Source organism: Balearica regulorum, chromosome 4 (genome assembly GCF_011004875.1).
Source record: "Balearica regulorum gibbericeps isolate bBalReg1 chromosome 4, bBalReg1.pri, whole genome shotgun sequence".
NCBI lineage: Eukaryota > Metazoa > Chordata > Aves > Gruiformes > Gruidae > Balearica > Balearica regulorum.
The window spans coordinates 80,037,405-80,065,052 of record NC_046187.1 but is presented as its reverse complement, the minus strand read 5'-3'; the positions used below and the strand labels follow the sequence as shown (position 1 = coordinate 80,065,052).

Here is a 27,648-nt window from a genome sequence, read left to right as displayed (position 1 = left end):
ACCATGGGTGTGCTAAGTGAACACCAGGCACGGATGAGCTTTCATCTGAAGGCAGAGTAAAAGCAAAACAAGCAGGACCCACGGGAAAGGGAGCAGAATACCGCCAGCAGACAGGACGTATTCGGGCAGGGTATCGGCAAGAACGTCTGGTACCACGACACCAGTCTAAGGCCGAAGGAGGTGAACTTTAAAAAGGAGAGCCAGAAAAGAGCAATAGTCTTAGCAGCAATTGGGGTTTTTTTCCAGGAAATTTGTAGATCTAATCCTTCAAAGTATTCTGAAATTCAGATCCTTCTGGACCAACAGCTTGCTGTTTTATCCTCAGGACATAACATTTGGGTTTTAGAGGAACTTTTGCTGAAGATATTTCAACAGAGCAAGCTACATGTTCCTTTACTTCCTTTACAAGTACAATTAAAGGTCATCCTTTGAGGATTCCTATTACAACCTTCGAGGTTGCGATGAATTTGGGTTGGTGCTCCAAAGCTAAGGCGACGATCAACCTCCTGCTGAACTGGGACTCTGCTGCCGTGTTTCTGTACCACCGTGGAAAAATCAAGCTCCGCTCTGTTAAGAAGCAAAATCAACAGCTGTGCTGCGTTCTCCATGGTCCACAGCCAGCTTTAAAAAGCAGGAGACTCTGACATCAGCTGTGTGTTTTGAACCACTACTTTGTGTTGCAAAGATAAACTGGTCCAATGGGCCACAACCAGGAGACCTCACAAACAACAGCGAGTCTAAAGAAAGTAGCAGCTCCAGTGTCATGGAAAGAGAAGAAAGATGAAGATAAGGAAACAAACTAATTTCTACTCTTGTTGTTTAAGACATTTAGAAAAAAAAATAAAAGAGATTTTGGGACAGAATAGAATGTTTGGCATTTTCCTGTACCACGCTGAAGTGTGCAGCTCTACCACGCAGAGCGTAACGATGCTATTCACCAACGTGGATTCAGAAACCCTGGTCATCCCCTCCCAACCGGGGCTAAACAGAGGGTGATACAGAACCAGAACAAAGCTGTCATCTTCTTCCTGACCAGTCTTTTAAACAGCATCAGTTCTGCAAAGTTATTCAAGCGTGTCAGTCCCCTTACATGTTCCCTCCATGCTCTGCACAACGGATAAACTACACAACCTAATCAAACACCGAAAGCTCTTGCTGCATCCACCGAGCAAAGGGTAACAAAATTCTCCCAGCAAGGCTTATTAGCTCTGACTTGGCGACTTGCTAAGCAAAGTCACAGCGATTCTGTTGAGGTCAGAGGACGAAGAGCACTCCTGTCCTTCAAAAACATACCGGGTAGAGCGGTTGCACTGGTAGACAGGCGGTTTGAGCTGATTCCCGCACATCCTGAATTGCTGTAAGAGCTTCATTTGAATTCAGGAGGTGGCTGATCCCCTTTGTGCACAAATACCTCTTTGTGTATGCACATAAACGATCAACTACCTATTTCCAGGCATGACTAACTTAGAAAACCTCGTCTGGAGAACTTGTCCCAGAGTTCTCCTGTAATGACATCTGCCACAACTGCAGCTCACGGGTGGCTGACAGCCAGCGTGAGAAGGGAACACCACCCTCCTGGGGTTCCCAAGGGCCTTTGGAGAAGGTGTCCTTCCCGGTGGCAACAGCAGCCAGATGGAGCTGCACGTCTGCGTGGCCAGCAACGACGGGTGCTCAGGCATCACTGTACATTATATCTCTCTCTCTCTCTCTCTATTTTTATATATCCTGGTGTGGGAATCTTTGCTTGATGTTAATAGATACTCGGTGACCTTGGGGGAAAGGGGAGAAGACAATGGAGTTACCTACAAAATAAAAAGGGGCATCAGCAAAGAAATAAACATACAAGATATAAATATTGCATGAAGATGAGCCACATTGTCTCAGAAATAAGTGATTTAAAGCATTTAGCTACAATTACGTTAACTACCATGTAAGTCAACAAACAAACAATTTTCTCTGACACTTCCATCATCACTGAAAATTAAGTTTTTAAGCCCCTAGAGCAGTGCACATATTAATGTTAGCTAATTAGTTTTGTAACTGACTTTGTAGGCTATGTTGAAAGAGAGAGGAGGAGAGAATTAATGTTCAAATGCTTCTCAACAGGCATTTCCACACTTCAAAACTACAACAAACCAGAAAGCAAAGCTGCTGGGAAGTTGCCTCATGCTGAAATGACAGCAGATATTTAATTCAGGGCTGATTAAGATAAGTAAGTTATTCATCATAATCATGCCCAGTAGGAGGGCACAGAAAACCTGACCTTTAATAAGAAGAATAAGGTATCATTTCTTTTTAAAAGACCAGAAGTATATAGTCCATGCAGACTAAAATATATACCAATACCAGATAATTACACAATAGCAGAGCACACCTTTGATTGACTAGAGCTCTTCCAGCATAATTACACAACGCTGCTTCTCTCCTTGATTTTTCCAAATAGCTAAATTAGATACCTGTAGCACTGATTCCTATCATCAGAGAGACACCTAGGAGTCTGAAATGACAACAGCTTCAATATACATACGGTTGTGGGGTTTGGATCCTACACTCCCCTAGAGCTAGACTAGATAGTCTAGCTTCATCGTCACAAATACCGGCCAACAGTTCTTTTTTGGGATGTACTAAACCCAACTTAATTCTCTAGCGGCAACACCACTAAAGACCATGCGAGAAGAGCACAGCTGGATGCCAACAGTACGCGTGCGGTTGCCAAGCTGATATGGTGGTGTCCTACGTGGACATATTAAAGCTACAAATGGTCAGCTGTAACTGGCCATCTGCAAGTTCAACCAGAGATGAGCTCAATTAGGCACAGAAGTGACAGGAGCATGTTCAGACAAAAACGGACCATCAATTTCCCCCTGAGCTGGAATCTCTTGTCAACATTAATATTTTGGGATGTTTTTCCTCTTCAGGGCATCTCTTATTTCTGCTATAATTTTCTTCAGTTGGTGACCAAAGCCGCATAGATCATTGCAGAGAGCACGCAGCATTTGTATTTTGGAAAAAGCCTACAGGCACTATGAGTTGGTTCCCATCCATAGATTTTAAATTTAGGGGGAGCAGAAATAGTTACGATTATTCGATCTGACCCCCTGCATAGTACGAGTCACTGAACTGCACTGTGCGATTTCCGCAAGCATGTGACTTGGGTTGAGCTAGAAGAGATCCTTCCAAAAGCACTCAAATTCTGATCTGGGCACCACGTTTCTAAAAAAAAATAAAATTGTTGGCATTGCTACTGTCGCCATTAAAAAGAGGAGAAAAACAAAACGGCTTTTGACTTTTTTTACCCCCAGTTGCAGACACTGGGTGTTATGCCTTTGGCTGGTCATTTAGAAGACCCTTATCCCGTCATGAATCTTCTACAATTCCTTTTCACAGACACTGACTCACATCGTCAAATCTCAGTATGTTCTTCCTTGGATAAAATGAGTAATTTGTGCTGCTTAGTGTCTTGCTTATCTTCCAGATAACGAATTAATCTTGCAGTGTTGTTCTGAACCACCTGCAACACCCAAGACATTGCTGAGACCAGAGTGGACGCAGGATCCAATAACCGGTTACACACAATGCTAACACTAGGCTCTTATTTTATTACTCTACTTACAAATGCCGGAACTGGAAATTTACGTGCAGTTATTAAATCCCCGCGGCCACCATCATTTCAGTCTGTTGTCCAGGGAATAGGTATTCTGGGATGTAAACTCACCCTAACTGTTTTAAAAAAAAATACATACACAGGCTTACGTTTCACCCCGATGAGACAACTGAGTGTGCTGACCACGTAATCCAGACCTCCGCAGAGGTCATCTGCCTGCCATGATTTCTCACTCCTCCACGTTTCCTCTACAAACTACACCAACCAGTAGTTAATATATTCTTCTCGGCTGACAGACACTGACTAGCGCCATCGGTGCTGTCGAACAAGGTGGTGTACGTGCCGAATGACTGCCGGGAGCTTGGAGAACCAGCAGCAAATTCCGGCACATCTCATTTCTTACAAGCCCTCCAAAGCACCTGGGACCGCCCAAATCTAGGGATATTTGTAGCCTGACCTTTTAATGTTCCTGCATAAAGTCGATAGCAGATCCTTCCAAAACACCACTGGAGACTCTAGACAGCAATGAAGATCCTGATTTACAGTTACAGTTTGAAAATATTCCAATCCTGAATCCTGTTCTTTGACAAAGGATGCCCTAAATCACAGTCTGAGAGAAGATATAAGAGATGAATGAAATACTAACAGGTGAGAGCAGGAAGGGGAAGAAAACGAAGGCAGGGCAATAAATAATACAAAGCGCACACGTCCCTTGGAAAGTCTTTGCCGTAAAAATGAACACAGCAAACCTCCTGCCTAAATGGTATTCAGTGTTCACGGACGTTACAGCAGAGGATGCCAGTGAAAAAAGAAGCACTGCTACATTGCGAATACACTTGGGAGGGAAAAAGGTTTCAGCAATGAGGTCAGGAAGGAGAAGGATAAACCCTGCAGTAAATCCATACATAAAACCCATCCTGAATGAGTTGGGCTGCGCACAGAGTAAAAATGCTCAGTCCTGGATAGTCTTAGCAAGAAAGGAGGCAAAACATTGACAATTTTATGTACGTAAGGGTGCAACTAAGCTCTAGACACCCACAGTTAGCTATGTCTGTACGTGCTTGGTGTCGATGCTCCCAGCACACCCCGATGGGGCACGGGCAGCGATCCAGCTGACCCTCACACAGACACTTACACGGGGTCGGCCAAATCACTGTCCACGCTCCATTTGCTGGAAATGTTAAGAGGACCTATTTCTCGCTAAAGTGGAGGAGACGAAGCAGAGTGAGGGTGAAGAGAATAGGATTTTTGATGCTGAAATAAAACAATAGGACAGAGAATTCATGACAGCAGATGAGCATATTAAATTTCTAATGCCACTCTCGTATTTTGTGCATTATTCTCTATTACCACCTTGATATATTTAACGTGTCATTTTCTAGAAACAAGATAGAAAGGTTTCCTATCCCTATTTCCTAATGTCATTCACCTCATCCTAAGCCTCCTATAAAAGCTGCCTTTTTATTTCCATTTTCCCTCTTTAAGATGTCTGAAGATACTTAAACTTGGAGCTCGCTGGAGAGGGAATAAACACACAATTTACAATCCCATCTCCTCCATGCCTGATATGACACAAATTGTTCCCATTTTTACTTCAGGTCAAGTTTTATACTCTGCAAGGCCTGAACTTTTGCTCAGTGCTCCAAACTCATTTTCCTACAACTATACAATTGCTACGCCGCGTTTGCACCCCAAAAAGATCCTTTCGCCTTAAGGCTGAGCAACATCAGCATCGACATGTGCAGGCAGCCGGTCAGAAAGGATTAGCTGCAGAAACGAAAATAAAAATCAGGGGAATCTTATGTATTTTACAAGATCCTGATGTAGATTCTGGATCCGTAGCACACTGCTTTCTCAGTAAGGAATAATGCAAATTTGGTTTCAGCCAAATGCTGATGCTCTGTTCCATTAACCTGATACACCAAGCACAGCTGTACTGCTCCCAACACATTTTCCAAGCAATACCATCTGAATAATTTTGACTACTAGACCTTTCAACACATTCCTTTTCCTGTCCTATACATATCTCAGATTAAGCTTCAGCTATCTACTTTTCACTCTGCACTGCGATAAGAAGTTAGGCACTTGCAAAGCTTATATTGGAAGCAGAAGTGATTGATAGCTGGGAATTACCTGCAGATTGAATTATATTTTACTTACTTTTGGGTTAAGATTAGAGAACAAGCACAGAATTACTACAGCACAACCCATGGGAGACAGGCGACTGTAACTTGACTGCTTCTAAAAATATAGCCCAAACCAGAGAAATATCTTCCTCCGGGGCTGGAGCATGTATTAACTTAACATTTGCAATACGCTGTCTGAATCGGATGTCCTGCCACTGCTGCTTAATCATCTTTCCTTTCACCTAGCCTCTAATTTGTAATATGGTGGGAGGAGGTGGTCTCCATCAACTGTGTCAGAAGTTTATAGAGGCACCAAAAAAAAAAAAAAGTGATAAGACAAAATCTGTTTTTCTCAGTCCAGCCTGCAAACTCTGTGACCCAAGTCTCCTCTAGAGTAATGGAGAAAATCAAAGAGAGCTGCCATCTCCAAAGGAAGGACGAATGGCAAATCTAAAAAAATCACACGCCTCAAACAACAGAGGGGGTAAACTTGTGCACACTTAAAACTGGCAGCGTAGCCCATTGTTATTAATCTTTATTTTAACTATTAACGTTTAAAGAGAGCCTTGCTATGATTTATCGGGAGTCCATATAAAAGAAAACCCTGCAAGCTATAAAATCATCTTAGATAATACCAAAAAGTCAAAGAATTTTTGGGCAGACTTTTGTATCTGGAGACAGTCTTTACTAATATATCTAATAATGGCATGGCAAAGATTTTAAAAAGTATTTCTAACAAAAGAGGAATGCAATAGCAGAGGTCTATGAACTACAAGATAAAGTCGCTAGATGTGAAGAAGGAGCAAGACAAATAACAGCAAAAGACAGGAATCCACCAGGAAAAGAACACATTGATGAACTGCCCGTCAAATAGCCACGCAAGTAAACTCAATTTAAGACTAAACCATGCCAATACGTTGCTAGTACTCCAGATTTTTTCCTTAAAACAAGCAACAGTCTGAAAGTAACTTAATTTATAGAGACATTTTTCATTTAGGCCACTCCTAAAGTATTTTACCTGAGCTCCAAAGCACAGTATTTACTTCTCAGTCTATATTCCTCATACATTCTTAGATAACATTTAACCCAGGAGCCAATAGGGAATGTTATGCTGACTCCAGCTTACTTTCTTGCCAAGAAAGCGAGAAGGAAAAAATCAGCCGCCCTAGTAAAAATTTATCTACCTTCGGAGAATATAGAAAACCTCAAAGACTTAAATTATTTCAAAGATTAAGGGTTATCTGTTTGAAAACCACTGATTCTATTATGCATTTGAGTTCACTAGAAAGATTAAAAACATCTGAAGCAGAAGAAGAGGAAAAGAGTTATCAGACATCATCCTGCTTTATTATAAGAAAAGAGATCCTCAGATTGAATAAATTTATATTATTCCCACTACTGCACTGGAAAGTACAACCAGATAGAGATTTTTTTGAAGATATGCAAGAAACGGGCACTTGTACAGAATTTCCAGCACTATAAAAATTAACCCCCAGAATACTCCGGCTCATCTACAACGAATGAATAAAACACCCTTGGATAGAACAGTTACATGGCTGGGTGTCCAGTCACCAAGAGCTTCATCCCAGCAGGAGAGCTGGGAAGAAAATCGATGGGAATGGGCAGATTTCACCCTAAAATCCAAAGGCAGGCGAGAGACGCACCTCACCCCTTAGGAAAAGATATCTGGTATAGACACTTCCGTACAGAGAGCGCACGTGGACTCACTCGAATAACGTCTGGCTTCTCTCATTGTGCATAAAGGTAACTAGATTGCACAAGACAAAGCTCCTAAAACTAATCCCAGGCGCAGCCCAGCCTCACCTCTGCTATATTTGTACATTCTACAGGGCTCTGCCTCCCACGCTCTTAGTGCTTTCCACAGCAAGAAAACCCCAGGAACACGCAGTCGTCTGCCTTGTGGCACGCAGGACTGGCTCCTCTACGCCTCTCTGCTAGACATTTCTGCATTTATGCTTAAAAATCAGAAATAAGGATATATTCTTTATGCTACTGAGTGACAACATGTTAGCCATCCTGTCTCGGTCACCCTGCGTGTTTAGGTTATAACGTGAAATTAGCTTCAGGTGAGAAGCACAAAAATAGAGTGGTAAAAAAACCCCAAAACAACTCACTGAATGCATCAGGGATAAACAAGAAGGAACTATATTTTGGGGGGTGGAAAGCGCACAATTTTTTACAGGCTGCAAACAAGAAAAAGTCAGGAAGCTGGTATGGGCCGTGGCTAGCTGGCGAGGAGAAAGCTCTGGCACTAGAAATTGCCTTTTTGAGTGGTACACTATAGCTTTCCAAATCAGGGGTGGCTTCTCCCATCTTTCTCTTTTACTGCTATTTTCCAGGAAAAAAAACCAAAACACCAAAACCAAACCAGCAACAAAACCAATACCAAACCATTTCAATAAGCTTTTAATTTTAAAATGGGGATTAGCCTGGTTTTTAACAGATTAAAGGAGGAGCTAATGCGGTTCAGAGCTTCAGCACTTTTGAAACAGATGTAAAGAATCTCCTGATTTGTGGTGGTTTTGTATTTATGCTGCCTAGAACCCGAGTTCTGGGAACGCAGGACATTCGCCCCTATGTTTTGTGCTTCACAGAAACTGCAGCATCAGGATACTAAAATAGCATCATTTGTCACTGAAACTGTAAACGAAAGTACACTATTATAAATCCCTAAACAGAAGCATTTATAGATTAGTGGAGCTTATCCTTAACTGAAGGTTAATGCTATGCATATGTGACTAAATACAAGAGAGAACAACTATAAAAAAGTCATTTAAGAGATAGCATTCAATTTTGTCATTTCAACCTCTCTTCGACGCGATGCCCAGCAACTTTGTTTAATCTTCCAAACCACAGCTGCCACCAGGAGCAAAGACAGGAAACAACTGTAAAGGAAAAAAAAAAACAAACACATAAAAATATCTTATTGTCCTTGTTCGTAACATAACGGCAGCTGACAAACTCGAGCAAATCAAAAAGCCTAGACTAAAAGTTCATATCATACTTAGAGGGACTTTGATGAAAGATAATACAGCAGCACAAAGTGTTTTGCACAGTTCAGTACTCATGGTTCCCGGTGAGGAACTCTATTTGCAGAGAAAACTGTTGTTCCAAAGTTACCGATTTGACCTCCTTATATGACTTCCACCAATTTTCACCAGGAAATCAGAATGGTAAAGCCAAAAGATTTAATCAGATTGGAAAAGCCAGTATTGACTCTCTTCGGCGACATTTAAAGTAAGAGGATACCCCCAAAAAGAAAAGCCTTGAACAAAGCAGAGAAAATTGATCATTTTTTCTTTTCCAAATTATAAAAATAAGATAAAGTATACAGTAGTTGAATTCTTTCTAACTGGCTGTTGCAGAACTATAGGCATTTCTTGATTTCCCCAAATCTATATTGCTTTTCTTAAATCTAAGAGGAGAAAAGGATGAAGAGATTTATCAACTTCTAGGGAAAATGCAAAGCAGCAGATTTAACAAAAGCAGTTATAATAATAATAATAGGAATAATAAAAGCTGGCTTTATTGACAGTTATGATCTTATCACACTGAATTCTTAACGAGCAACTTCAAGGCACGCAAGCTTTCTAAGACTGAAATTTTTCCTTTTGTATATCTGAACCCCAGTGAAAACCTCTCTTCTCGAGTACCGCGCTGATGGGTAAGAGAAAACATCTCCAAACCTCCTTCCCCACGCTCTAGCATATATGTAAAAAGAGCATATATGTAAAGGAAGATTAACCAGAACAGATGACTTATTTCCTAAAGCGCACCATTTACGCCGACCACCGTGCTCTGTACGCTTGAACAGGGATTTCTGTGAAGGGGGAACTGGCGTGCCCCTCTCCCTGCCGCTGGGCACGGCTCGGTTCTCGCCGTTCTGGGGCTCCCGATGGAGACCCACAGCCACGTAGGGAAGACTAAGGTGGGAGAGAGACCACGGCCGCTCAAATAGTCCCTGCCTTTGAAAACAAACTAGCTCTGCTTCCAAAACTCAATCCTTTTTCGCAGATCCCCAAACCTCCCATTTCCAAACAACGCTGTGGTTTGCACTGTGCTCTCCCACCCTACTCATACAAACGTCCGTGACCTTGATGATGACTTCTACCTGGACGTGAAGCCACAGTTACGCTGCTGACCAAAAAAACCACAGCTGATGATGAGCGATGGCATCTCATCCCACCAGTTCCCCACCGTTCCCTCTCTTCATAAACGCCATGCCGTTTGCCTTCTACGAGCTGCAGGGATCGCACGTTTTGTCCTTCGAGCGCTACTTCAGCAACTGGGAGACCTCCTCTACGCTGGTGAATTCTTTAGCAGATTAGTGCAAAGACTTGGAAAGATTTCTCATTAAAAAAGGGATGGACAGTAGGACCCACTGCCTGAGATGCAAGAGGAGGCGAGCCGGTTCCTGAGTACGTAACGTATCACTATCCATAGCCTGTATATTATGAAAACTGTGTGCGATCGGGCACCGAACACTCAAGGGGCAGCCAGTAGGCAACACGATTGTATTTTTCAAGCTTAGATATGTACAGAAGTATGTTTTACTATCATATAATGTATGATATTAAAAAAATTGGCACTCGTTTGACTTCAGCATTAAAATGTCTGCGCAGCTTTTAAAGACTCCTACGGTGCCTATTTCTTTATAAATTTAAGCAGGATCACGGAGAGATTCGTTTGGCCTTTTGCATTTTAAGAGGCATGTATTCCAAATCACTTCCCCCACATTTTTTCTAAATATTAAAATCTGACATTATTTGACTGTAAAAGCCTGGCCATTTTTCTGCAAACACAAACAGTTTAGACAAGCATTTTTAATGGCTATTTTATTTTCCTTTTTGAGAGGTACTGGATTACTACTGACTTTTGCAGTAAAAAACAATGTGCCCCCATTAACTAGTAAAACGTACACATTAAATCTTTAATTGCTATTTTGGTAAAGAGGCTAACATGCATTATTGATGACTGAGGATTGAATACATTCAGCTTTCCCTTTCTTTCCCGAAGCTCCCTGCCGCTGTATTCAGTGCCAACAGCAGACTATCCGTCCCGCCTGGAAACGGTATTTCTCTCCTGGACAAGGTCACGTTTGGACTAGATGGATTTCCACTTACGCCACACCTGAACAGGCACAAGTGAATGATGGACTAGCAACATTTTTGAGTGTCCGCATTTGTCTTGGGACTCCTGTTAGCTCCGCACGGCATGAATGCCGCCACACTTACCCAAGCCACTGAGTAAGCCTTTTTTTCTTCTTGTAAGCTCCCTTTTCCACAAAGAAACCTGAAGTCTTGCTAAGGTGCAATATTTGCTCTGTCTCTGAGGCCCAAAGAGAACCGTGCTCACTGAAGAGCAAAAATCCAAAATGTATCCAAGCAAAACCAGCACGTCTAAGACCATGAGCTAAATCTTTGCTTTGTTTTGTTTTCAGTAACATTTTAACATCATTGTACAAATGGAGGGTGGAAATAAAACAGTATCTTCAAGGCAGCGGGGAAAAGTGCTCCTGGCTCCACATTTAATTTGACCATGAAGACAACAATATTCAAAATATCTGCAGGAGTCCCCAGGACAGGCTGCCAAGGCGCAACGCCTGCCGGGTGATCGCGTTGACGACATGACTCCAGTGAGAAGTTTCAGCTCAGGATAAAGCCTTTTAGATGCAGCTTATGGGCAACAACTACTGCCATGGCTTATCCGAGTCCACCTCCTCCATATCCCAAAGGGCAGAGGAAAAGGGCAAGATGCTTCCTCAATCTCCAGCACCTCTGTGTTATAAAGACTCATTTCAGAGAGATTTACCTTCAGGAGGAGTTTCTCAGGAGGCCAAGCATACAGATGAACCTGCATTGTGCCATGCACAGCCAACAAACTCAATGAGATCTCCAGCTTTCTGCAGGTGACCCTTACAAGACGTACGTGCTCCGTGGTTCTACGATTGACATGATTCACATGTACCTATCAGACAGCACCAGAAACATACATGCCGAACTGAAGATACATGTCAAAACATGCTGAACTTCTACGAGGATAGCTCCTTTTTAGGAAAAAAGTGACCCCAGCGACTCATAAACATCCATATTTTTGGTTGGTTTGAAAATGGTGTCTCCCTACATACTCATTTACTCCCTTGGAGAAGAAAGCTAGAGTGGAGAACTAAGAGGATCACCTTTATCCTTACATTCAATCCCCTTTCCGAAGTGCAACGTTGCACGACATTGTACGTGCCAGAGTCTGTCACGGGTTTCTCTCTCCTGCCTCACTTCTGGCACCACAGCCAAGACTTTCTGAAGAAAGCACAGAGCGGAATTAACAATTAAGGGCTAATAAAACCTGCTTCTAAAACGCTCACCGCAGTACCCTGTATTTCAGTGGAACAGCACCATACGTCTTCGTACCGTCACAAGGAGGCAGCAAATACCCACAAAAGCTATAAAATCACTAAGGAAATATATTTTCCCCCTTGCACTACCTCCCCTTGGCAGCACTCGGGGAGGAATAAAAGGGAGCGCCTGCTTGCTGGGCTGCAGTCCATCACCTGCTGGAAGAGCCCTGGGGACAGAGCCAAGTCAAGATCTATCTGCTGGGTTTACTCAGCCTAAACCATCCTGAAATAAGTTAAAAAGACCTGTCCTCACGTCAGTAGCTTTAAAGAAGCTTCCCCCCCCCGCCCCCATACATTCTCTTGGAAAGCAGCTGTGTAAATATGGAAGCAGCGGAAAGAAACAGCTGCATGGACCCAGAGCCGTGGTGGAAAATGATCTGGAGTGAAAGCCTACGGTTGGCAGAGTCCTAGTCAAACGCTGTGCTCTGCCCTGCTTTCTCCCAAACAGTCTCGGCAATGTCTCTACCAGCTACGAATATCCACCCATTTGCAAATGGCTTTAAAAATAAACCTTCGCTGCAGGACTTGTTTTACGTTCTCCTTCTGTTTGTTCCCCCTCCAAAACTAAGAGCCTACCAAGAGCCTCCTTCATCCCTGAAATCCACTGCTCATTCAAGTCTTCCCTCAACACCTCCTCCCATCTCAAACAATGCTTTTGTATCATTTTCCCTCATCCGTCTCTCTGAAAAGACGGTAAAGGGGACAGAAACGTTCTTGGGCTCATGACGTCCCAGCAGAGTCTGTACACGGCCCTGCAAACGTCACGTACAGGCGACGCAGCACATCCAGTAGCTGGACCTGAACTACCAGCTGTTGGATCCTCATTTTCCCAAGGCCAGGGATGCGTCCAGTTTGAAAGCAGTTCAATTTTTTCCAATAGAAAAAGAAGAAACCAGAAAACTGAGATGTGAAACCAGACTGGAAGGAAAAAGAGCCATCTAGAGACATCTAACACCCCTGGAGAGTTTTTCATCCCATGGAAATTTGAACGTGGTTCCTCATTTGGATCAGGTTCTACCAAACGCAGCTTTCCTTGGCCCATACCAGTTACAGAAGTTTATGCTTGTGCAGCAGAAATATTGCAGTACAGGGAGAAGTTACATTTACATTTCTGGACAATATTCTATTTGATAAATAGCTTAATCAAGTAATTCTTAATTATGTATTAAATTATTCAAGTACAATAAATGAGCAAGATGGTTGTAAGTAATCTCCCCTCTGCTGGCCTCAACACATGCATTAACCGTTAGTTGATAAGCCTTCAGCGGTCTTTATACCACAGGGTATTCCCACCCTGACAGAAAAAGCTGAACTTAAACCACCCTGTCTGATTTTATTTTGTACTCTAAGCTCCTCTTCATAGCAGAGAGGATATTCTCTCCACTCCAGGTATCCTTAAAGCTCTTCAAACAAGTACGCTTTCATTTTTAAATGGCTGGAAAACTTCATCAGCACTTTGATACGATGCATCTGCACAAGGAAAGAAGAAAATCCATCTGGCATATTAGGGCCCAATTATTAAACTCTCCTACAATGTTTATCAACATCAGAATTGCTAGTAAAAAATGGCAGTTTTAAATGCCAAAATATACAGCAGCTTCAAGAGTAATATGCTTTAACATATACAGGTCACTTAATTTCAGAAAGCACTGCAATGATTGCTAGAAACACATCCCAAATTATTTTGATGAATTGGAAGCTATGTAAGTCCTATTGAAAAGTAAATTTTAATATGCTGGAGAGTTACAGGACACATTTTTAGGTACTCGACGCATTAAACCTCGAAATAATTGGAACAAGTACATAACGCTGAAGGAGTGCACAGGGTTTGCAGAGTTGGCCGACCTGATCTGCAGATTAACGACCTTATCTCTCTGCTGAAGATGGCACCAAGGTTTCACAAGCCACGAGCCACCTTGCTTGCGGCAGGTGATGCTATTTTTCTTTTCTGTCTGTTTTTAAAATCTACTTATTGGCTAGCACAACTAATCTGACACCCTGTAAAATGGTGGCACCTTCCATAAACACAAGATTGGTCTAACTAGGGGTTTGAGGTCTTTTGGAAAAGCAGGTATTAATGTATTTGTCTGTTTTTTCGCTTGTTTGGGGTTTTTATTTGGTTTTGTTTTGCTTTTTAGGGTTCAGATTTGCAAGTTCTTCTATCACAAAGGTTATAACATCAAATAAAGGGAAAAAGTAATTTTGCAGGTCAGAAGATGGAGCGTTAAGTAAACATACCAAAAATCATGGGACACATGATGAAACTGAAATGAAAATCAGTGTTATTTTGACCTGTCTTTTGAAGGTTTTTCCCTCATACTCCTGGTATGAGGGAACGAGGGTATGAGACTCCTTCCATTCTCACTTCTCCTCTTCTGCAGTAACCTGATCATCTTGTCACCTCAACTCATGAGAAATACCCAAATTAATTACAGTCAGTGGTCAAAAAAAAAAAAAAAAAAGGATTCAGACTATATTTTAGGCACATATTTAGTAATGCCACTTGTGCTGCAGTAAGAAATTATTTAATAAGCAAAAAGAGTAAATAAAATATCTTCATCGCAACTCAGTATTTGAGTTATTGCAAGAAGCCATTCCCACTTCTTGATAACACTGGGCAAATGTTTACAGCCAGGAAAAGCAATATACAGCACATTAAACCATCTGCCTGACTGTTATATGGAGACAAATACTGCTCCCTCTGAAGTTTTTCTGAGGAATAAGTCCACTTATTTGCCTCAAAGTAAAATTACACGATTTGATATTCTGACCTTAGTAGAGGCACACAAGGTTTCACGTGCCACCATGAAAACACAAAACGTGCAACTTCTGTTCCATTCGTGAAATAGAATCATAGAATTGTTTTGGTTGGAAAAGACCTTTAAGATCATCAAGTCCCACTGTTACCCTAGCACTGCCAAGGCCACCACTAAACCATGTCCCTAAGCACCACATCTACACCTCTTTTAAATCCCCCCAGGGATGGGGACTCCACCACTTCCCTGGACAGCCTGTTCCAGGGATTGACAACCCTTTTGGTGAAGAAGTTTCTCCTAATATCCAATCTAAACCTCCCCTGGCACAACTGGAGGCTGTTTCCTCTTGTCCTATCACTTGTTACTTGGGAGAAGAGACCAACCCCCACCTGGCTACACCCTCCTTTCAGGTAGTTGTAGAGAGCCATCAGGTCTCTCCTCAGCCTTCTCCAGGCTAAACAACCCCCTAACAGCACCCATTTCTCTAGTCATTGTGAAACTATGATGGGACTAGAGAGAGTCAGCATTGAACACCCCAAGAAGGACGTTTCAAGGGCAGATATGATATACGAGACTTACAGCAGCCAAGAAATGGGGTGAACTGTGCACATGAGGACACAGAAGTGCAATAGAAGACATGGAGGTCTGTGGTAAATCAATGTAACAAAGCTCAGGATGAGATCATAGAATAGATTCACAGAATCATAGAATGGTTTGGGTTGGAAGGGACCTCCAAAGCTCATCTCATCCACCTCCTCTGCAGTGAGCAGGGACATCTTCAACTAGATCAGGTTGCTCAGAGCCCCGTCCAACCTGACCTTGAATGTTTCCAGGGATGGGGCATCCACCACCTCTCTGGGCAACCTGCTCCAGTGTTTCACCACCCTCATCAAAAATTTGTTCCTTACATTTAGTCTGAATCTCCTCTGTTTGAGTTTAAAACCATTGCCCCTTTTCCTATCACAACAGGCCCTACTGAAGTCTATCCCCATCTTTCTTACAAGACTCCTTTACACATTCAAGGGCTGCAATAAGGTCTCCCCAGAGCCACCTTTTCTCCAGGCTGAAGGTGATTATATTTAACAAAACCTCAGAGAAAAATGGATTATACCCATTCACACTCTCACACCCACAAATGCCAAATGTATTGGCTAGCTGGTCTGGCCAACATCACTTGTGTCCCACAGAGAGGACAAGGGATGCTGGCTGTCAGGTCCTCACCACACCTCCTGGCTTCTTTCCTGGAGACAGCAAACCTGGTTTATAGGTCTTTTATACCCTGTAGGGCTTAACGGCTTCTTTGGCAGGACCCTTTGGACTCAGTTTTGTTCACACTTCTGACCCTTTAGGTCTTCTTCTGACCTTTTAGGTCTGTTTGTCAATACCTCCATCTCCTCATTTTGAGTTTCTTAGCGCTGCTACACTAGGAAAAGGAACGGTAGCGGTGATGTGCTGTGACCTTGCTGTCGCCTTCCTAGTTTTGGAGCAAGGGGTCTCCTCCTGACTAGCTGCAGGGTTACCAGCATGATCCTCGACTGCTTTACAGCCAACTCTGTTAGAATACAAGCCATGCTTTTCAACTCTTGTTCTGCTGATTCTTCTGGTGTTTACACATCCTTCTTTCATTCAAACCATTCTTAATACTCCTCTTAGAAATCTCTACAGAACTGGGCAATAAAGCAGAGAAGCACAGAAGAAATACAGATGCACTTGTTTTTTATAAAAAAAAAAAGGGAAGAAGGATCATTGGGCGGCAACACGAGTTTAGAAGGACACAAATATTTTTACATATTCTGTATGTAAAAATACACTGGTGAGAAATAGGTATTACAGATAGATGTGGTGGCATACATAGATTTTTTTTTGGAAGATAAAGAACCACAGACACAAATAAAAATGTTTACTAGAGACTGTCAAAATAGCTCAAACTACCTGCTGAAAGACAACCGTAAAATTTGTAAATTAAAGAGCTATGTTATGAAAAGCAGAGAGGAGGAAATGGAAAAAACAGTTTGCTTGCAATTCATTTAGCTTTGCAAAGGTTAACAACCGTTAGAATATCATTTCTCCTGCGGCTCCAATTATAATGCAATATTAATGACCCCGTAACTTCACCATTCTACCCAACCTTTATCCACTGACATTTTCTTAGCTTAAAATAAAACGTTAACGTGTTGCAAAATAAAATAACGATAACGTACAGCCACTTGCCTGGCTTCGTGCTGAGCACCGACTCCAGAAAGAGCTCCAAGAGTCTAACAGCGCCTGTAAGTGTGAGGCACACTCTCTCTGACCCACAGTACCCCAGTACTCTTAAATGAAATGGAAATAAAAAAATTTTCCAGAAAAATTTCCAAAATTGCCTGTAGAATGGCAAAATGAAGCAAGACCCTTGAACTTGCTAACAGAAAGTCATTCTAAACATCCATTTTCCAGAACAGTGTCTCTTTCTGTGTCCGTTACACTCAAATAATTGAGACCTAGCTCAGTTTTCAACTTAGAGGTGGCCCATACCTCAAAGGTGGTTTCACCAACTGTCTTCAGGCTTTGTAGAAAGCATTTTCATTGCCACCACTTAGTGTGCAAATTTTCAGCCAACTCTATCTCGTTAACATCACGGGGGGCTATCAGATATTACTTATTTATGGTCTAACTTGGATTCGACTGTAATTACGAAATGCACCCTACAGCATTAAAAATGCAAGCGTTTCAATAGTTTCCCCTACAAACAGCAGAGATGAATCATGCTGTTCTAATACACTGACTATTTAGCGAGTTATAGTGACTGTAAAATAAAATATTGGGAGAGGAACTTAGCAGTAGTTACAGTTAAAGAAGCAAAGAATTTTTAATGCATTATAACTGCTTAGTTGGAAAACACCAGTAAACCGCCTTCTCCCAAATACACACGTTCTTATTCCTCGGGCACGTTAGGATGTTAAATAATATTGCAACATTACTTCTCAAGGAGATCCATGTGATAGCAGTGAGGGAGGGAAGGAAAATCACTGTTGGCTGTCTTGAATCTGCCTAACTTTTGGACATGTATTTTCAGCTGTGTCTGCTCACTGAGATACGGTATATTCACGTACGTATCTTCTGCTTCAAACTGTGATTCTCTTCCAATAATTGAATTGGAGGAACCGCTCAGAATGAAGAGTTTCAAGCTCTCATATGCAGGTGGATCTGGGTCTGTAAAGGACTAATGGATAATTTTTGACGTGCGGATTGATCTTATGCCATTAAATAGAACTGAGGAACCAACTCCTTCCCTATTCACTCTCCTCAGAATTACCCTGCCACAAAGATATTTAGGGAAGACCTTGACTGCGATGGATTCAGCAGAAGAAATGCTGCAGTCTGATCCAGGAGTAAACACTTACTCCACATCCCTGGAAGCAAGGTGGTGGTTCAAGCCTGCTGTTTACCTGGGACTGCGTTAAAGCACACTCCACTCTGTAAAAGCTACATACTAAAAAAAAATATAATTGATATAAACCACTTGTCTGAAGGACCCATCTGGAGCTCCTTGCTTTAATTAAATTTAGCATGGAATCTAAAGCAAGATATTATTCCCACTGCTCATTTTAAAATGGGCATAACATTGCCTGCTTTAAAACAGGTTGTAAGATCTGGAGTACTGTTTACTCCATGTATATCCCTCCTGAGGGAGTCCTCCTTATTGATCAAGTATTGGTTTATATTTGTGGAGTATTAACAGTTCCTAAAATAGAGGCTAACACATTAGATTTTGAAACCTTAAAGAGATGGGCTGCTATGCGTCGGGAAGCGTTTAACCTCTATGCTGGGCTAGGCTTTTTTGGAGGATGGAAGAGGAAACACGTATTGAAATTGCTTCTGTTTGTTCCAACTCCTCAGGAATCATCAGTTTGCTTCACACTAAGAAATGAACTTTACCAAGCAGCTCAGGAAGGACAGACGGGTATTTGGCTTCAATTTCTGTTTGTGTTTAACTTGACATGTATTCAGAGTTCAGTTTAAAACCAAAAGGTGCTACCTAAAGAGTCTGAAATTAGTCCATGCTTAACTCTTTGCAAAATCACTTCCTTGATTTATGATTCGTGTCTGATGACGTGTGAGTATCTGCAGTTTCTAGAAGTCATACGTTATTTGTATGATGTGGTAACTCAGATGTCTTTACACCATTTTCAAAGTAACTTCTCCATTTCAAAAAAGCCTCCCCCACCCCCAGCCTCCCTTTCCCTGCCTGCACAGGACAAGATGCATTTGCAAAGACGGGCAGACAATTTTCTTAATATATTTCCTAATTAAACACTTTAAAGATAGTAGAGATTTCCAGTTTCTAGGCTGTGATGTAAGCAGGATGTTTAAGTAAAAAAACCTCAAACCAACAAAAACCCAAACACAATACTGAAAAATAAAACCCAAAGATCTTTCCTAAAGAAGAAACATTTAGCTGTCTTAAATGAAAAGTACCTGAAAAAGGTCACAAAGAACTGCACCAGGTCCATAAAGTTGCTGTGTTGTGAGAATGCAATCTGAAAGAGAAAAGAAAATGTTTTTTTACTGAGAAGTAAATTCGTATTTAAGATGCATTGCTGCGGGGATCACAAAATTACAATGAAATACGTCTTTACTTAAGTCAATTAACGTTTTTGAACACGACCTTGAAAAAGCGCTGAAATAGTCTGAGCAAAAAGAAAACAAATGATAACTTCTCATTCTTTTGAAATCACATATCCAAAAAATAAATCTAAGCAAGTAACATCTCTGTCCCAACAGCATCCAAGGAACAGTCTTCCGTGCACATTAACTACCTGGGAGAAAACACCAGTTCAAAAAGTTAGAAGAGAGAAGTTTCCTAGAGCTATAAATAGAGCATCTTTAATTATTGTCTACACAGCAACCCAAAGTACAACGTTTAAAAGTTCAAACTGCGTGCTCCCATCCAAACAATATTCTTACATCAAAATCTCCTTGAATAAGTAACTTACACCAAGGGCAGCAAAGAGGCATGAGACACAGAAGATAATAGATACTGTAAAAACAGCCATGGCATTCATCTTAACTCACTTTCCCGCAATCCGCTGGAAAGAAAAGTGAAAAACAACCAAATATTTTGGATAAAAAGCAGAGGGAAGAAGCGAACAGGAAATTGGGAGGTGGTTAGAGGCAAAAGGAAAGATTAGGGAGCCTGGTTAAAAATAACAAAGCAGAGGGGAGGGAAGCCGACAGAAAGGCAACTTCTGCAACATTAGGAATCAGAAGTTCTTTCCAGGTACCTCCTATTTCCTCTATCAGTCTCAGCACCACAACAGGATATTAACTCTTTCATGAAGTAACTGAAGTTATTTCTAACCTAAACCGAAACCTGCATTTACGAAAGCTTTCCGTGGGCATTAAATTCACTTCAGGCGTCATTTGTTGGGTTTTCTCCTTAATAAACTGCATGTTATGGTACCATTAGCATAAATACAAATCTCTCCTCCCACAAACAGTCACATTCCAAAAATCGTGAATATACGCAAAATGAATTATTGCTTGGATTTCTGTTCCTCTAGAACACCTTCTATTATCATATTTGCTTTAAATATCCATTGTAATTTGTTATAGAAGCTGATCAACATAATTTTCTTATAAGTATACTGAAATGCTCTTAAGTTGAAAGCTCCTTTACAGTGTATAACTTGTGTTTTGCTGGAAAACTAACTCAAAACCTGCAGACCAGATGCTCGTGACCTCAATATTACAGCCTACAAAAGACAAGAGAACACATAGTTTTCTTGCTGACTTTTTCCTTATAAAGTGCTTCCCAATAGCTTTTTGATTAGAAAAATAGAGTATGATATCACTTTTTATTTTAAAATTCAGTGCATGGCAACTGAGGTGGCTTGATATTCACAGAATTATTCTGGCATTTATTTAAGGCAAAGAATTTTCTTACTAAATCATCACATCCCAAAATACAAACAAGTAATATATCCAGTATATGGAAATATGGTTCTGAGAACAACTATGATGCTGACTGACTACAAAAGATGCATTTCAAAACAAAGACCTTGTTATGTATCAACAGCTCATACTTAAAAATCCTTTTGTAGAAAAAGAAAATTAAAAGCACAAAGAAATCATCGATGGGCCAGTCCTCTGCAGACGATCATTAGGACGATTTTCTGTGATGGAAACCAAAGCTTGCTCCAATTAGAATGTGAAGAAGAAACAAGTATCTGCTAATTTAAAAAATAAAAAGGACAGATTCTAAGAAAAATTAATGAGTCTGCATCTCTCAACTTTTGCCAGAGAAGGGCTTCTCATTTTTTGATAAGTGTATTAAATAAAACAGAGAAGGGAAATTTGGGTTGTTTCACACAGAAGCACTACAAATGCTTTGCCAGTGGTGGATCTTTTGTCGACCTGTTGGAGCTCTTCTCCTGCAAAGACCAACTGAGGATCTGAGCCTCATACACGGATTAAAAAAAATAAAAAAAAAAAATTAAAAAAAGCCCAGGTTGGTTTCTGCAATTTACTTCTCACAAGCTGAAAACACTTTATGCTATTAAACCTGACCAATCTGTGTCACAGGCAATTTAGTATCATAATTGTTAATGGTTTGCTTACTTAGAGCTTAATTTCCCCTAATATAATCTGTTCCTTGGACTTAATTAATTCAGTTACATAGAAAGTTTGGTTAGAAATAGCTGTTAAAAGTAGCCTGTTCATTGTGAATATAGGAAAAATATGGCATAAATTTCTTTAGCGGTATGGATTTTTAATTAAGTTTCAATGACGGCGGAAGATTCATTTATCCATTCTCAAAGCCCTCATTTTGTAGCGCAGGAACAAGCAGCGTAAGTGCAGGAAAACACCGTGCGTCTCGCGCCGGGGACCGGGGGAGCCGCCTCCAGGTACGGAGCAGAACTTCAGCTCAGCTGCAAAATCCAACTGCCGCTTTCGTAACGCACGCGTCCTTTAAAGATGTTTTATACTATGGTCTTAGGAATAACGCTGTATCCTTAAATAGTTAAGATCAAAACGGATCAGAAAATTAATTATGTTCATTCCGGGGAACACTATAAAGCTTGTGTGTTTATCTGATCTGAAAAGTTACCTGAAAAAACATACCACCCTGTCACGCTTTTTCTAATGCCACATCATTTGAAGTATCAAAAAAAATCTGGTTGCTTTCCAGATGAATAAAAATAGCTGCCTACACAGACGGATAAAAATGTGTAATTAAGAGCTTTACTTTCTTTATCATTTGATTAGCATAAAATATTAAGCCAAGGAGAAAATCTGGCTACCTCTAACTACCCAACATCTAAAGAGTACACAGGTTTTGAAATCAGTACACACGTATTTCAAAGGAGTTAATGGCAAAGTCCTTTACGCAAAATATTTTGTGTAAAGGAAAAACAATTTGAACCCAACTGACATTTCAGTAAAAGTTGGTATTTCAAACTCAAAATACTTCTGGAGTTAAACTACAGCCTGTGACCGATATAAATTTTGACAAACAAATTGGAAGGATTACATACCAGGAATTGATTTGCATTAGTACCTGAGTTTGTGCTCCAAGAGAAAAGAAACTTGAGAAAAATTTCAAGAGAATAATTTTGTACAAAAATGGGTACGGCTGACTCTTGGCCACCTTCTTATTTTGAAACAAGTTCACATTCAGACGGCATGTGCAACACTATCTAAAGTTATTTAAGTCTCCAGCCTTTGATTTACAAGTGCTTTGAACTCATTAAAAAGTACTTGAATTTCACATACCACAAAGAAAAATTAGTATCACCAAACCACTGAGAAATTCTGTAGAAATATTTTTTTCTCGTTAAATACAGCAAGAAACAAATTGAAGTAACTCCTCTCACTTGCCTATAATAAACAGATCTACAGATAAATCATCACAACATAACTCCTTGCACTTGTGCTGGAAGTTACTATTATTTTAGAGAAACAGAAACTAAACTATTAGCCACAATGGGGATGGGGCAAATCTCTCTCCAAACCCAAATAATTTCTAGTATTATACATAGTATTAGTACTCCTAATCTAAACTTGTTAACTGAAGAACTGCTAATATACTGAAGAACATTTCAAGTATGGCATTTTCATAACATAAGTTGGTACATTTTGGGTATCTATGCGCTCAAGAAAACACGAACAAACACAGAAAAAATTGTTTCTACAACTTTTCTTTTGCTGCTAACAACTCAGGATTATTTACGTGCTGTATTTTTGCCTGTCTCCATTATTGTACAAAGTGACTCGATTCACATCGGTGCCGCCTTTATTTCCAACCTTATTCATATTAGGGATGAGAAAAAGGGAAATTGGAAATGATATTTTGAAGAGGTCACACTCCTAGAACAGAATTGTAAAGGAGAGAAAAATAAAAGTCTAATTAACTTACGAAACCGAAGAAGTGCAACAGAGAAGGCACAACACGAAGCAGGGGACCGGAGTTTGGTGCTTGCTGTGAATTCAGAAGATATCAAAAGGTCCCTACTGCTAGATCCATTAACCTCACCTAGCAGGTGGGAGAATGCTACAGCACTCGTGTTTCGAACGTCCACGGGACCACACAGCACTGAAAAACACGGAAAGTCAGAGATTTCAGGCTGCTTTGCTTTTTTATTTAAATGTAGTCCCAGCGCCAAAGTTAACGAACAAAAAAGCAGCACAGAAGACCAAAAGGCTGGGAGCTCCACGGGCTTCCAAAGAGATGAAGCCAACAGCCAAACAAGCTGCAGATGACATTTATGTGCGTCTTCCTCTATTTCTTCCTCAGCACCTCCAACTTTCTCTTCTTTTTTTATGGTTAGAGGCAAGGATTCGATCTGACCTTGGAGAACACAGACAACGGTAACAGGATGCCGTGACCTGAATGCTGAGTGCCTGCGCTTCTCTCAAAGAACTTGCTGAAAACCAAATGGCTTTTAAGCATTCTTGAGCGATGCCAAAGTCATCAAAACATTCATTTTGCCCTCTGTGATAGCGGTGGGGGGAAAGACTGCTCTTCCGCTCAAGAGGAACATCATTCCCGGTTGAAGTTCTCCTTTAAACACAAACACAACGTGCCCCAGTGAAACACCTGGCAGAAAACGCACGTTGTTCTCGGTGCTCTCCACTCAAAAGGAGCAGCGAGCCAACTCCAACAGCCTCGGCGGTGAGGTTTCAGGAAAAAACGAGCCAATCTCGCAATCCAGCTCCACCACCTAAAAGGTGGTCCCGGCTCTGCCACATGCTGCTGCTGTTTCACACATTCTGTGAACATCTTTAATGAGCCAAAGCAAGTTGTTAAGCCAGCAGAGAGCTAACCGTAAGAATGCAGGGCTTTTTGCTGGTATTTTTGAGCTGACCCAGCTCAAAATGAGGCAAACTCAGCGGCAACGCAAGGGAGGAGCAGGGCAAGATGACCCTTTTTGGGCAGGTGGCTCTCAAATCATCTCAGTGATGTTAACTCCCAGGACAACTTTTCAGAAGGAAGCATCTGTTCACCTCTGCAGATGAGACATATGGGATTCAGACACAGATTAAGACATTTAAATGCAGGAACACAGAGGTATATGCCTATCATCCCTTTCCACTCAATGGAAATCTCGTCTGTGATTCAGTTGGCCAGTGTAGGTGTCCAGTACAGGACTACCTGAACATTTCCAGATCTACGTCTCCACCTATAATGGGACCTTAAACACCTGGGGCACATGAAAACTTCTAATGGTAGACCCTCTACATTTAGATGGTTTAAATTTCCACAGTACATCCTTGCCCTTGGTTTCATGGACGCACTAGGAGCTCGATTCATTGCCTAGTAGGGCTAACCTATTGCCATTCATCTAGTCCTAAGACATCTCACCTGGCTTCCAGCTGCTGCTCCAGAAGGGCCTCTGAGAGCTGTCCTGTGTCCTATCTGCCATCCTCTTGGCACTACGTGTCCATGTTCAGGCGTTGAGTACCGCACCATGCTGCTGGACTGCATGCAGCTATGTTTGTGGTAAGGCACACAGAAATTGGACCAGATACCAAACAACAAAAAGGAAGCGGCTACTGATTTATCAAATCTGCTTTCAGTACCAAGAAGCACCGAGAGACTGGGAACTGGGTCAGCACGCACCAGTGTTAAAAGCTGAGATGAGTCAATGAAAATGATGGAAGAACTTCACTGAACGGAAGAACAACTCAAATCCAGGATTCAAGCTTACAAGAACCACTTTGCCTCCCTCTTGCAAAACTCTTTCATGTGGTGGTAAGCTTGAAAGTAGACCTTAATTTTTGTAAGTCTGATCCAGAGCAGTAAAGCATAGGAAAAGCTGTCCTCTGCATTGGCATTGTGTATCACACCTCAAAGAATAAGTTCATTAATACCTCCTCTTTCCTTACATCTTTGAGTTATGGTATATCACAGGGGCAATGACTGTGGGCTAACACCCCCCCAAAATGTCAGAGAATAAAAACATTGAATGAACATGGATTATATTTGTAATCCAGGTGTAAGAGGCAATAGGCAAACGCAGTAGGATGACCGATTGCTGAGAGAAACCATGATCATCTTAAAACAACCTAACCAACCCTGCTCTAATCGTTGGTGCTCAAGGAAGAGAACATAAACCAGCTTCGTTTCAGGAACTGTGTGTCACAGTATCCTAAAAGAGAGTTTGGTTTTGGATGCAAGGGGATCAGTTGCCCTCGGTCCATCTTCACCTGGAAAAGGGTCGATTAGCGTCTTGCCCTGCCTCAGTCAAGACCCAAACTATTCGCGTTCAGATGTACCAAGTACAGTCTGGCAATTTAACAAATGCATAATGGAATACAAATTTCAGCGAATGAATATATTTGCAGGGAAATGTGGATGTTGAATCTCCAAAAGGGAAAAGAAGCATTACAACTCCTTGCCTCTGCGCAGGGTTAATGTTCAGTTAAGTGCAGAACGAGACACCTACACTGAAAAAACAAAAGACGTTTACATCTCCAAGAGAAAAGCAAGGCCTGTTACAGACCATGACTACACCATCATTTCAACCCTTCTATAAATGCTACCGGTGCCCAAGTGTGCCTCCACACCCTCCCCTTAACCGCTTGTTCCACCATTTCCCATTACCCAGCAGGAGTGCTCCGTGCGTTTGCAGCTGTGTAGTAACCAGGATGACACAACCCATTGCAGCTGAAAACCGATCTTTGCTGAGCCAGCTTTCTGGTGGATCCATCACCCGGTCACAGTCATGGCACCACTGTGCAATGGGTGCCACACCATGGAGGCAGCAGGATATTCCCTTTTGAGAGGCACCATGGATCTCTTTAAAGTGAACAGCAAAACTACATCCCAAATTTTGAGGTGAGGAAGAAAATTTAAGCTGACTTGACCCCTGTAAGGCTTCAAAAGCTGCCAAACCAACTTGTTCCACAGGGAAGGATTCTCCAGACACAAAAGTTAAACCGTAAGTTTGAGACAAGGAAGGTTCCTACAGCAATTAATTGTAACTTGAAAAACTCTGACACACAAGAAGTTAAAGTGGAGCATGATTTGGAGGTGGGAGATCAGGAGTTGTTGCGATGCTCAATTGAAAGTTGACAGATTTGAGTAGGGAAAACCATCCATAGCTGCAACACCAGCTGATCCAACAGCTACAGATCCAGGAGAGGTGGACCACAGAAATCAGAGAAGTCCCAGACAGAAGTCCAGATCGATCTGTTCCTGCTTGCATTGAAAGAATTACTCATTGCTCATCAGAAGCTCAAAAAACCAGTCTGCATCCAAGCACACTCATCAGACTGCTGCTTTTATATTTTGTAGAAGAAAAACTTCTCAACAATTTGGTGCAGCTGAAGAGCTTCATATGCTCAGATTTACATTCTACAACAAGTAAAAATAAAATCTCCACTAAAATTTGATTTTCACACCTACTACTACGAGCCACGCTGCTCCTGTGTGAAGGACCAATGAAAGAGATAAATGACTTATTCCTCACTCGCTGCAATACTAACTAAGCCATTGAGCTTTATGGCACAAACACTTGATACCGTGCAAATATAAAAACTAGTTCACTTCTGAACTTACACCGAGACGGAAATCGATTTATATTCCAATACTGTGCCGCCTTACTGCAGTAGTCACAAATTGTCACTTTTCAGCTAATTGGCTGCAGTCAGCAGTTGGCTCAGAAATGCCAATTATATGTGCTTTGTCTCCCCATGCGAGCTCTCAGATTGCTGCGCAGAGCAAACACGGGCATAGCTGCCTCTAAATTAAAAATAGCGCTTAAGATTTAGTCCCCCATTTCTCTGCATCAGAAAAATTACCACACAAATCTGACAAATGGGAAGTATTTGTTCAATAAACAGCCAGGTGTTGACTAGTGATGCTCATCGAAATTTAAAGTGCACTAGCAAACAATGTTCTGGGAAGTCTCATAATTGGAACAGCAATCTCAGATCAGACCCCGCACACCTACTCATTACAGTAACGCGCTACCAAATGCCTCAAGAAACCTGAAAGCAGGGCCAGAAAAAAAAACCTCAGCTCTTCTGAATGACAGGCAAATACCTTAGAACTAAAGATCATCCGTTCCCATAGACCTCTGATGCATCCGCTCTCTATCCTGTCCGAACACTGAAGGTGGTGATGGTCAGGTAAGAGAAGAGCAGTAAGGTAATGGGAGGCTGTTGTAGCAATTTCACAGGAGAGGGAAAAAAAATAGAAATAAATACAAAAATAGAAATAAATACAAAAATAATAGAAATAAAAGGGCCCCTGCTCTTGCT

The 27,648-nt window shown here is 41.4% G+C and overlaps 1 protein-coding gene across 1 annotated transcript in view; it reads right to left on the bottom strand.

Moving 5' to 3' along the window:
* ATRN (attractin) overlaps nucleotides 1-27,648 on the bottom strand; it is a 146,953-nt gene that overhangs the window by 19,056 nt on the left and 100,249 nt on the right. The window contains exons 25-26 of the mRNA XM_075752831.1: nucleotides 19,360-19,421; nucleotides 8,558-8,636 (exon numbers count right to left, since the gene is read on the bottom strand). Coding sequence (XP_075608946.1) covers nucleotides 8,558-8,636; nucleotides 19,360-19,421 — 141 coding nt within the window. The remainder of the gene's footprint in view (nucleotides 1-8,557; nucleotides 8,637-19,359; nucleotides 19,422-27,648) is intronic.